The following is a 12,269-nucleotide window of genomic DNA, read 5'->3' on the forward strand; positions in this document are numbered from 1 at the left end:
GATTATAATTTGATCCTTTTATTACGAATATTAATTTTTTTTTTTTTTCAACTTTGCCGGTTTGACCTACGCGGTTCAAGTATAAACCGACTTTTGTTGTTGACCAATAATAGGTGAAACGACATCGTTTCAACATTCGGACTTGTAAGGGTTAGGCTCAAGCAGTCGCATGTTTACATTTGTTACAGACAAAAGCTTCATTGCCACAAACTACTTTACTACTTACACATTACACATTACACATTACAAACTACTCTCTCTCTCTCTCTCTCTCTCCCCTACAACCATCTGTTAGCAAAAAACCGCCGAGTGTTGTTGTTGCTGCTGCTGCTGCTGCTGCTACTTTTACATTGTGTTAGGAATTGGTTTTGATGTTCTCTTTTTTTTCACTTCGAGTCTTTGGAGGAATCAGCCTTTGTCTCTGCGACGCCTGTTTGATTGGTGTCTGCTCGTCCTTGTCCATGTTAACGCCTTCAAGTGTAGGGAATGATTAGAGTTGGTCCTGCAAGAACCAAACCAATACTATAAACTTAGTTACTGTTTGGTTGATTGCCTCTAACTTAGTTTCTTTTTATACCTTGAGAGAGGTATTCTCAGAGGTGAGCTCTTCGCACTGGCTTCTCAGCTTGTTCTGCTTCCGCCTCTGCCGCGTAACTTCTCTATCGTCCTGATGATTGCAAGACAAGCACTTTTAGATTTGAGAGTTTATGAGAAGGATTAGGGAAGAGAAGCGTAAGCACAAACCTGTAACCAAGGCTGTGAACGGCAACCATCTCGTGACACTGGAGCAACGACTCCATGAACTGGTGTAGATGCTGAAGTAGGAGCACCCCAATAATCCATCCCAATATTTAAGTTTGTTGGTGGGGCGGGAACACCAGCAGCTGTCATTGTCTGTTGACTGGCACTGTCTGGCTCACCGGTGTACCAACACTTCCATCTCGGGGGCCATTAGCAGAACCACCAGATCCAGAGTTCTACAATGGATTGAAAAGCAAATCAGAATCACAAATTGATGAGAGTCAAATGGTTAACCAAAGTAAACCAATGGCTTAGAGTAAGAAGACGTGATATTATAATTGTTCCTAAGTTAATGGAATTGTCTTCCACTAGTGACGTGTGATAGTAATGGGTAGTTACTTTGTATTCTTCTGTATTTATAGACATCGATGTAATGTGAGTAGGGGATATGAAAAGAAAATTGCAGTAAAAGTGTTTCTAAGTCTTTGGTTCCATCACAAATCATAATAATCATAGCACTTATCAACCGCAACAAACCATGATATTTTTACTAAAATACGAGTATAATGAAAAAGGCTGATTACATTTTGAGAGTTTGCATCACTTCCTTCACTTGAACCATCAGAAGCACTCTCCCCACTGTAACCAGAACAAAAATAAAAATCCGACTTTAACCATGAGTTTTAGAGTCTTCCATAACCCTTTAGATTGGATCAATTTTCAAGCAAGTTGCATGCCACCTTTTAGAGTAAGCTCCATTAGCTGATGCTCCAGAGTTTTTCCCTGTGATTATGTTGAGACTTCCCAGGCTTCCTCTTGATCTTTTGATTGGCAGTTTTTCCTTCACTTCAGATTGTTTACCATCACCCTCAGTCGTATTCCCCTGCATAAAAGGAACCTCTCCGTTATGATCCCACAATAAAAAGAAAATGGTAGCAAATAAAGAAAACTAAAAATGATGAGACGCAATCTACTCACAAAAGCTTCGGTCATTCCATTTGGAGAAGGCATAGCATAGGGGCTATATGGATAAGAACCCTGATACAGAGAAAGTAATTTGTTAAAAGAAATGATTAACAACCACATCATTTCAATAGAAATCAAATATTTGTTACCGGAGGGATTGAAGGATGGCCGTACATGCCACCCGGGGGATACATTGTAACGTACGGATGAGTTGGAGTTCCATAAGGAGGCATCACATGCTGCAACAATCAATCAAAGCTACAATGATAAAGAGCTTGACTCAGAGCAAGAACAGTTTCCTGAAGCATGCAAATATCAAATCAAACGCTAGAACTCATGTAAGGGTATCAAATTAAAGTATGCACCAGAGACTGATACATTTGAAAATCCAACAGCTAAAAGGGTATCTTATTTTTTTCAGTTAACTTGGCGTGTAGGTAACAATGTCAATCGAATTCAGAACAGAAACGCAGAAAGAATCTAACGCAAAGACATAAACTTTGAGATGCAACAGACAGGAAACACCTTGACGACCGGTAATGTTTGAAAACTCTGAGCACAAATTGGGGATGCTGTATGAATCTATGAGCTTTAAAAATTGCAGAGAGTTAGAGAATCAATTTCTTCACCAAGAACAAAAAAAAAGAGAGTTGATTGTTTGTGTTTTCATAACGGAGAAGAAGAAGAAGAGAGCGAGGAGTTGACGAGGAACAAAAAAAAATGCTTCTTTCCTATATTAAACTTTTTATATTAAAACCCTTTTTAAAATTTTATTTATGAATTTACCCATTTAATTATAGCCTCCCAAAAACCTACCCAAATTGTCCAGATTTTAGAAGAATACAGTAGTTTGTTTCTTTGAATAAAATGGATTAGTTTTGTTTTACAAAACTCTGATACCAAAAGTCCAAAAATACATGGAATATGATAACTTGAATTGCTATCATAAATAAGTTTATGGTTAGGAAAAATATATTTGATAGAATTATCTGGAGGGACAAATAGGTAAGCAGATGTTATTTTTTCATCAGGATCGACATAATCATTTTAATTATGTATATTATTATTGCAAATAAACTAATATAATCTTATGTAAGTGAATGAATACTTGTACAGTTGTACTAATCTAAAATTTCCAATTATTAGAACTGCAGGATGGGTTAAGAGATAAATTTAAAACTAAGAGGGTGAGAAATATAAATAATTAAAAACTTAGGGCGAGAAATGAAATGAAGAAGAAACACAGCTCTGTGTTAGCCCTCTTTCAAAAGTCGAAGTCTTCGAAAGGCAGTCTCCGTCTCCACCGCAATGGCTTCTCCGGAACAAAACCCAGACACCGTAAACGAAGCGACACACCACAAAGCCCTAGCGGAATCCTCATTCGCTTCCGGCGACTTGACCTCAGCCTTAAACCACGCGCGTAAAGCCCTCAGCTTGTCTCCCAACACGGAAGGCGTATCCTCCATGGTCACCGCCTTCGAAACCATCACCTCCGCCGCCTCCGCCTCCGGAGATACTCCAGAGTGGTACAAGATTCTAAAGGTAGAGCCTTTCTCTCACTTCGACACCGTAAAGCAGCAGTATAGTAAGCTAGCTCTGGTGTTACATCCTGATAAGAATCCTTACGTTGGGTGTGAGGAAGGGTTTAGGCTTGTGAGCGAGGCTTTTAAGGTTTTGGAAGATAGGGTTAGGAGGAGTGAGTATGATGCGAAGCTGAGGGTTAGGATTCAGGGCGAGATTGGTGCTTGTGATGGTGAAACGACGACGTTTTCTAGTTGCGAGAAGAGTTTTGAGGCAAAGGAAGATGGAGATTGTTCTTCCAAGATTATAACTTATAGTAGGAAGAGGAAGAAGCGTGTTGATGAGGTTAGTGAAAGTCTGAGAAGAGTGAGTGAGACGAGGGAGGTGGAAGCAGAAGATGAAGGGATGATGACTTTAGCGGAAATGCAATCAGTTCTTAAGAGAAATAAACAGAAAAACATCATTAGAGAAGTAAAGATGGGAAGGGAGACGCAGGAGATCTCTTCTGGTGATGAGACTTTGATGGAGATGAGTACTAACAAGGAGAATGGTAAGCGAGAAGCTGTAAAGAAGAAGAAGAAGAAGAAAACAAACCACAAGGAGTTAGGTGAGATAGTGGAAGATGAGGATTTTGATTTTGATAAAGAGAGGATGCCAAGGAGCTTCAAGAAAGGGCAGGTTTGGGCGATATACGATGACAACGTGCCTCGGTGTTACTGTTTGGTAAGTGAAGTCGTCTCTGTGAGCCCTTTCAAGGTATGGATAAGCTGGTTGGATTACGAGAGCGAGAAACTCATCTTTTGGATGAAGAACAGCTCTTGTGGGAGGTTCCGTGTTTCAGAGAAAGCTTTGATCGAGCATGTGAAACTCTTCTCTCACGTTGTCAACTGCGAGAGGGTGGCACGAGAATTGTACCAAGTATATCCCAGGAAAGGCTCGGTTTGGGCTGTCTACTCAGAGACAGATACAGGTCAGAAGAGAAGAAAGACTAAGCACTATGAGATTGTCGTGTGTTTGACTATGTATAGCGATGCGTATGGTTTGAGTGTGGCGTATTTGGACAAGGTTGGTGACAGCTTGTTCAAGAGACGGGATTACGGGTGTAATGCGGTCAGGTGGGTTGAGAAAGAAGATGTTGCGGGCTTGCTCTCTCATCAGATTCCGGCTAAGAAGCTGCAGGAAGATCAATGTGGAGCTGGTGTGAGAGAGTCTTGGGTTCTTGATCTTGCTTCTGTTCCTCCTGATTTGGTTTCTGCCCCTTAGTAATAACATAGATGTTTTTTTTTTCTTTTGGATCTTTTCATCGTGATAAAAGAGAACAAAGCAACTCATGTCAAAACATTTTTTTCACCAAGATTATATTATTTAGTTGTATATTCATATATGTTATGCCAAAATTTAAATATTTACAGCAAACTAAACTTGTTTTATTACAGAACACATCTAAGCAGATGTCCTAATAACATTGCACTTTTCTCAAGAGTAAGTTTTAAGTTATGCTTAAAAGAACGTAGAAAGAGAATGAATGGCTTTTCTTTTTACGGTTTGGTGTTTAGATTCATTTTGGTTTCTCTTAAAAATTGTGAAAGATTGTGAGATCATGACGTAAGGTACATGTAAAATAAAGCAGTTCAGAACTAAATATTATGGGATCATCATAAATCATGTTCTTGAACTTGGATGAAACTATTGGAGAGGTTTTCAAGATTTGAGACACCCATAAAATATTTATTAGTATTTCATATCAATAGTACTTTGGAAACAAACTTAATGCATAGAAGGATCAAGAACTTGACCAAGGAACAGAACCAGGCCGCTTCTGTGCTCTTTGACAAGGAAGAGAAACGGATGGTCAGCCACAAAGTCGTACTTTTTTGGCGGACTTAAAATACCGCAAAGAAAAGATACAGCGGTAGCAGCTGCAGCTTTCGTTCCCACTTCATCGACCTCAATGCAAGCCTTGTGGACAATCTTCTCCAGCGGCGTCTCCAAGCCTAAACCCTTGAGAGCCTTTGAGACATCGAAATCAAAACCGAATTTAAACTTTGGAATCTTGACTTCTCCAATACTTACACACTGGCCAGGAATATAGCCATTCAAGAAACCACGACAAGAAGATAGGCACTCCAGCATTTCATGCAACCCATCTTTGTCATCAGGCAAACAGATTTGCATCGAGAAACGATTGTCTTCTAAATAATTGCTTCCTCCTTTGTATGGTAAATGAAGGACTTTGAAACCTTGGTAGACTTCAAGACGGTGTTTGTAAGAGGCTTTTGCGGACATGAAAGGCACGCATAGTTTGGTTCCATCAAGACGGTGAAAGTCTGAGTCTTTAGTTAGCGATGGATTAAATTCTTCATCCCATCTTCCATGGAAGAAGAGAGCATTAGCAAATATGAGATCAGTCTCTGGAGAAGCAAAGCTTAGGAGATCAGTGATGAGTCCTCTTGTCTGATTCTCGACCCATGCATTTACTTCTTCAACCACTTCATCAGCCTTTCAAAACCAAAAACAAAACATAGAATAGCTAGCTATCAATATATGTGGTTTCAAAGGTGGACTAAAAATTCAACCTGTCATTCGTTTTGATTCAATCCCAAAAATCCAGATATCAGAAACAAAACAAATAGTAATATGAAATATTTATTAAAAAAAACAAATCAAACCACAATTATTAATATTTTCTAAGACATATATTCCCTCGATCCATTGTGCGAAAAATGGCTGTTAAACTGAAATTTTGTTTTGATAACTACGGGATCAGAGGATCGAGATCAACCAACTAATTCCGCAAGGCCCGCAGCATCCACATATTCGTACCATTTAAAGAAGCCGGGTGGCCAGCTGGATTCGAACCCGGGTCGTATTGGGGCCAAGGCTCCCTCAAGACCACTGGGCCATCCTGGCTGGTTGGTTAAACTGATTTTTAGAAGACTAGTTTGGTTTCAGACACTAGAGTTAGGTTGTGTTAAAAATTATACCTTTGTGCGAAAATCAACTTGGTTGAAATTAGCCTTGTACGTATTCTCTACGAGACTTGTGAAACAAGGCTCTACAGGGAGAGACTTGTCCATCCAGACGCCGTTAGCCACCGAGATCGTTGGACCGCCAGTTGCGGTGCTATCGGCTAGGACGTCAGTTATGACCTTGGAAGAGACGGCATTAAGCTCAGTAATAGAAGAAGCTTGCAGTAAAGAGAGAATATGATTTGCAGTGGATCCGCCTGACTTGGCGGCGAAGAAACTGAGGATGACATTGATTGACGCAGGCGAAAACACGAGGTTGGAGGTTTTAGCGTCGGTGGTGGCGATAACATGCTTAGCAAAATTGAGAACGATCTCGTTTTGCTTCCCTACTGATGTTTGCAGGTCCATATTTTTATGGTGTGATGAGACGGTAACTACGAAAGCCAAAGAGGTGAGGTTAGGATGAAGGTAGGTAAAAGATTTATCTTCCACAATCTTATTTATATAAAGCTTGTAATATAAATTTCCATATTCAAAATAGTTTACATAAAAACTTAAAAGGAAAATTGTTTTTTTTAAAGAAAAAAAATCTTAAATAAATATTCACTTCCTTTTTATTCATTAAACATGGTTAATAATAAGTTAATAGCATTAACAAAATAATCAAAATTTAATTTAAATAAATCTTAACTTGAGAAAAATTAATTCTAAACTGGAAATATAAATTTTAAACCAAAAATAGTGTATCTTTTTTAAACAGAATCAACAGAAATTAGGAATGCTAAAATTAACTTAAGAAAATTAAATTTGAAATTGGAAATATAAATTTAAACAAAAAATAGTCTATTTTATTAATTTGAAAGATTTATACTATCTTAGTGAATAAGATTTTCTTAATTATCCTAATGAATAAAATAATGAAAAGATTTGGTTTTAAAGCAAACAAATTTACATTTAAAAAAAAATTAAAATTAAAATTGCATCCATAATTTATAATTTAAATTTTATATAATTTTATTTAAAATTTTCTACATTATTGTTTTAATTAAATTTCTAAAATTTAAGTTTTGATTTTTAAAAAAAATCCAATCAATATTCTATATAGTTTTTTAATTCAAATATTTAAAACTTAGATAAAAATAAGAGAAACAAAGCACCTCATGTCAGACATTTTTATCACCAAGATTATTTAGTTGTATATTCATATATGCCAAATTTAAATATTTATAGCAAACTTTGGTATATTTTTGTGTTTACACAACACATCTAACCACAAATCGATGGTGGACGTTAACAGGCACATCAACAGACCAAGTCAAAACCTAGAGCAGATCTCCTCATAACACTGCACTTTTCTCAAGAGTAAGTTATATGTAGGCATGAGTGTTTGCTTCCGGTTCGGTTTTTCAGTTCTAGAGATTTAGGAACAGTTCGGTTGTTTAAGAAATTTGTTTCAGTTTGATAATTTGAATAACAATTTTAGGAACCCACTAATATCTGGAAAAAATTTGGGTCCAGTTTGGTTCTATTTTTTCGGATCATTTCGGATACTTAAGATAGAAATAGTTTTTTGGATTTATTAGATAATATATACAATAATTTGGATAAATTTAAATACTTTGGATAAAATTATTTAGGCAATTCAGTTCTTTTGAATAATTCAGATGATTTTAAATATTCGGGTAATCCGTTTTTCTGGATAGTTTGGTTTATAAGAGCATCTCCAAAAAGGAACTCTATTTTGAAGTTTCCAAAACTCTATATTTGAAGTTTCAATATGTTTTTTTCCAAAAGTAAAACTTCAAACCTAACTTCAAAATTATTTATATTTTATACTATGGTCCTTATATTTGTCATCGTTGATGTAAATTCATAAAACTTCTATAAATAACTAGTACATATATATATATAAATATTACAGAAATATTAATTAAAAAAATCTTACACTAAAATATAAAATTATAAATAAAAGTACATAATTAAATATTAAACTGCAAGCAAATATTACATTATTCCATATAATCATTTCCATAATGCTCCCATATATGATCAACTAGTGCATTTCGAAATAAAAAATGATTCTCTTTATTTTTTATTTGTAGATTACGAGCCAAAAATTGTTGAAATCGGATATCCTCATAATATGGCTGCTGATAGTTTGATATCATCAAACGAAAAAATCCTTGATCTTTTAAATGAAAGTACAACAATCAGAGAAAAAGGTCATGAGATGATTGAATTACGACTGCAAAATGAAGCAAAAAAATTAGCTTTTAAATAAGTAAAAGAGGAAAATAAAATATTGCTAAAAAACTTAGCTTCTATCGATGATGTTAATATTCGTGAATACATTCGATCTGAACAAGAAAGAATCATACGAAAAATGCGTCAAGAGCAACAACAACAATCATCTTCGGTTACACAAAATTTGTTTGGACAATATTTTGGAGATTTTGGAAGTTTCGGAGCAAATTTACCAGACTATTAGTGTTGTTATAATATTTAAATTTGAGTAATAATTATGTCTTCATGTGTCTTTTTAATAAGTTTTTATTATGGTTTTTTGTAATATTCTTGCTGTTTAATTCTAGGTTTTAAATATTATAAATCTTGTTTTAAATTTTTTTATTTAATTTCATGTGTAAAACTTAAATTTATAAAACAAATTTGAAATATCTATGAGATATAAGAGTTTTAAGGATTAAAACAATAAACAAAAAAATATTTAAGAATTATAAATATGATGTATAATTGTAAGGACCAAAATGCAAATAAAAAGATGAAACTTCAAATTTGAAGTTTTGAAAAGTGAAATTCTATATTTGGAGTTTCACTCTTCAAAACTTCAAATTTGAAGTTTTAAAGTTCCGTTTTGGAGAGCAAAAAACTCTATATTTAGAGTTATAGAGTTTCTTTTGGAGATGCTCTAAATAGTATTTTTAGAATATTTGGTAGTTGTAAAACTAAATATAATTATTTAAAGGTATATAAACTGTATTCGAATACCTATTTAGTTTTAGGTATTGACTGTTCAATTCCATAGATATAGGAACATTTTGGATATTTGTAAACATCGATTTCATTTCAAATTTCATTTTTTGGTTCGATTCAGGTTTGGTTATTGATTTTATGCCAAGACCTAGGTGATATTGGTACACACCCTTATTTCTCTTCACAGCCAAAAAAAAATCAAAGCAATCAAATTTGCATTTTAAAACTCCCAGCCATAACTAACTTTTATTTCATTTTATTGCTTTAGAGAGCAAGTTTTTCAGAGCACTACTTCAAGTGCTTTGGATAATAATTTCTCTCGTTCCTATAAAAACGATTTTCTTTTATCTAAAATATAAGTTATATAAGTAAAATCTTACATATGTTGATTATATATGATATTAAAAAATTCATAATTATATAGTAATTAATCAATTCATAAAACATTTAATCATAGTTAAATTAATCTAAATATAGAGATAATATTTTATCAATCATGTTTTTCTTTTAAAAAAGCTCACGACTAAAACTCTACAGACTACAGCTAATAATTCTACAGCATTAAATCTTACCGCTTGGATTTCACAGCAAAGAAATTAAAAGATACAACCGTAATCAATCGGAATGGCTTTTCCTTTTAGTGTTTGCTGTTTAGACCATTTGGTTTCTTTTAAAAATTGTAAACGATTACGAGATCAGTGACATAAGGAACAAGTAAAAGAAAGCAGCTGCGAACTAGATAATATGGCTCATGAATCATGTTCTTGAGCTTGGACGAAAGTACTGGGAAATTTTTTAAAGTTTTGAGACACATATAATATTTATTATAATTTCATATTTAATAGCGATGTAACATAAGATATAAGATAAAACTAGATTCGATTCTTAGAATACGCGGAAACTAGATTTGAAAATACTTTTTTCAGTGTTTAATCAAAGACTCTTTAAAGTTTGAAAATACTTTTTTCCGTGCTATAAAGTTCGGTTAGAAATCAATTTCATTAATCAATTAAAAATTGAATACAATTCTACACATAAAAATTCTATTTATATGAAAATCAAATAACCTTAAAACTATTAAAATATTTAAAATAGTTATAACTAATTAAGATATATACCAAACTAATACTAAACTAAATAATTAAAATATGTAAAATATATCCAAATATCTTTCAGCATCACTCTTTCAGGGTTGGAGAAGATTAGTTCTCGAATATTAACCGCTTCAATTCCAAATTTTTGTCGATAACAGATAATTTTACTTTCATCTTATGCCGATCATATCTTAAGTTAACTTCATTATAGATATCATTAACTGAATCACCAATAATATCTATGTAAACAATTACTTCACTCCACTGACAAATTTTCCATGATTCCATAATTGAGTTTTGATTAAAACCAAAATACCAGGTCTAATACCAACTAATGTAGCGGAAACTAGATATGTTGATTTTTAGAATACTCAAAAACTAAGATTTGAGAATACTCTTATCATAATAAAACCCGTCAAGAAATAACTTTCATTAATTAATCAAAAAACTGAAATACAACTCTAATCATAAGAAATTTATTTATATGACGACCAAATAACCATTAAAATCCTTAAAATAATTATAACTGATTGAGATAAATATCAAACTAATAATAAACTAAATAATTAAATATTTGGAATATATTCAAATATTTTATGCATCATACTTTGGAAACAAACTTAATGCATAGAAGGATCAAGAACTTGACCAAGGAACATAACCATGCCGCTTATGTACTCTTTGACAAGGAAGAGAAACAGATGATCAGCCACGAAGTCGGTACTTCTTTTGAAGAAGGAAACAACAACCATTCATAGTTACAGCGGTAGCAGCTGCAGCTTTCATTCCCACTTCATCGACCTCAATGCAAGTCGTGTGGACAATCTTCTCCAATGGCATCTCCAAGCCCACACCCTCCAGATCCTTCGAGACATCAAAATCAAAACATAATTTAAACCTTGGAATATTAACTTGTCCAATATCTGCACATTCCCCATTAATGTCTCCATAGCCATCTTTGTTATCAGGCAGACATATTTGCATCGAGAAATGACGATTGTCTTGTAAATAATTGCTTCCTCTTATGGTAAATCAAAGACTTTGAAATCTTGGTAGACTTCAAGACGGATTCTGTAAGAGGAATAGGCAGACATAAAGGCACACATAGTTTAGTTCCATCAAGACAGTGAAAGTATGAATATTTTGTTAGAGAGAATATGTTAAGCTCAGTAATCGAAGATGCGTGTAGTAATGAGAGAATATGATTTGCTGTGGATCAGCCAGACTTGGCGGCAAAGAAGCTGAGGATGACGTTGATCGATGCCGGCAAAAACACAAAATTGGAGGTTTTCGCGGCCGTGGTGGCGATCACGTGCTTAGCTACACTAAGAGCGAGCTCGTTTTGCTTTGTTACTGAGTTTCGGAGGTTCATATTTTACTACATGGTGAATATGAAAGCCAAAGATGTGAGGGTAGAGAAAAAGATTGTATCCCACAATCTTATTTATAGGGATACTAGTATAAAAATTTCTAAATTCAAAATAGTTTACTTATAATTGAAAAAAGGAAAAGTCTGTTTTGAAAAAAAAAGAATAAACTTCAATAAAAATTTATTTCCTTTTTTACATTAAATATGGTAAATAATAAGGTAATAACTATATTAATATTGAATAGGAAAACAAACTAATGCATCAACAAAATAATATAAATTTGAATCCTAGATCTTAAAATTTTACATATGCTTAAAAGCTACTTGAAGTCCCAAACCTTAGCTTCTGAAAATTAATTCTTAACCCTGAAAAGTTTAAACCCAAAGTCGTGTATTAAATATATTAATATATGATCATATTTTTTATCTACCATACAAAAGTCACCATTTATGAGAAATTTAACTAAACAATCTAAATTTATTCATATATGATATTTTCATAACAAAAACAATATACATATAAACAATAACATTTCTTAAAAAAGACAAATATATTTTCATTAGGCAGTTTTAATTAATGACTTTATAACTTATAATTAATTTTAATTAATGAATATT

At 33.6% G+C, this 12,269-nt stretch overlaps 2 protein-coding genes and 1 pseudogene across 2 annotated transcripts; 1 reads left to right on the forward strand and 2 right to left on the reverse strand.

Moving 5' to 3' along the window:
- Positions 1-5: 5 nt before the first annotated feature.
- LOC106366972 lies at positions 6-2,497 on the reverse strand (annotated as a pseudogene).
- Positions 2,498-2,918: 421 nt separating this feature from the next.
- On the forward strand, positions 2,919-4,612 carry LOC106366969. Its single transcript, XM_013806649.3, has one exon. It carries the CDS (start codon positions 3,016-3,018, stop codon positions 4,489-4,491), a length of 1,476 nt encoding a protein of 491 aa, XP_013662103.2. The 5' UTR covers positions 2,919-3,015; the 3' UTR covers positions 4,492-4,612.
- Positions 4,613-4,850: 238 nt separating this feature from the next.
- On the reverse strand, positions 4,851-6,662 carry LOC106366968 (serpin-ZX-like). Its single transcript, XM_048778486.1, has 2 exons — positions 6,213-6,662; positions 4,851-5,727 (listed from the first exon to the last, which is right to left on the reverse strand). The coding sequence occupies exons 1-2, from the start codon at positions 6,603-6,605 to the stop codon at positions 4,996-4,998; spliced, it is 1,125 nt and encodes a 374-aa protein (XP_048634443.1). The 5' UTR covers positions 6,606-6,662; the 3' UTR covers positions 4,851-4,995.
- Positions 6,663-12,269: the final 5,607 nt, after the last annotated feature.

This window comes from Brassica napus, chromosome A4 (genome assembly GCF_020379485.1).
Source record: "Brassica napus cultivar Da-Ae chromosome A4, Da-Ae, whole genome shotgun sequence".
NCBI lineage: Eukaryota > Viridiplantae > Streptophyta > Magnoliopsida > Brassicales > Brassicaceae > Brassica > Brassica napus.

Excerpts from the sequence above, each read along its gene's own strand:
- LOC106366969 (XM_013806649.3), top strand. The coding sequence starts at position 3,016 with ATGGCTTCTCCGGAACAAAACCCAGACACCGTAAACGAAGCGACACAC.
- LOC106366968 (XM_048778486.1), bottom strand. The coding sequence starts at position 6,605 with ATGGACCTGCAAACATCAGTAGGGAAGCAAAACGAGATCGTTCTCAAT. Across the intron at positions 5,728-6,212 it reads AAGTTGATTTTCGCACAAAG|GCTGATGAAGTGGTTGAAGA; the intron begins GTATAATTTTTA and ends TGGTTTTGAAAG.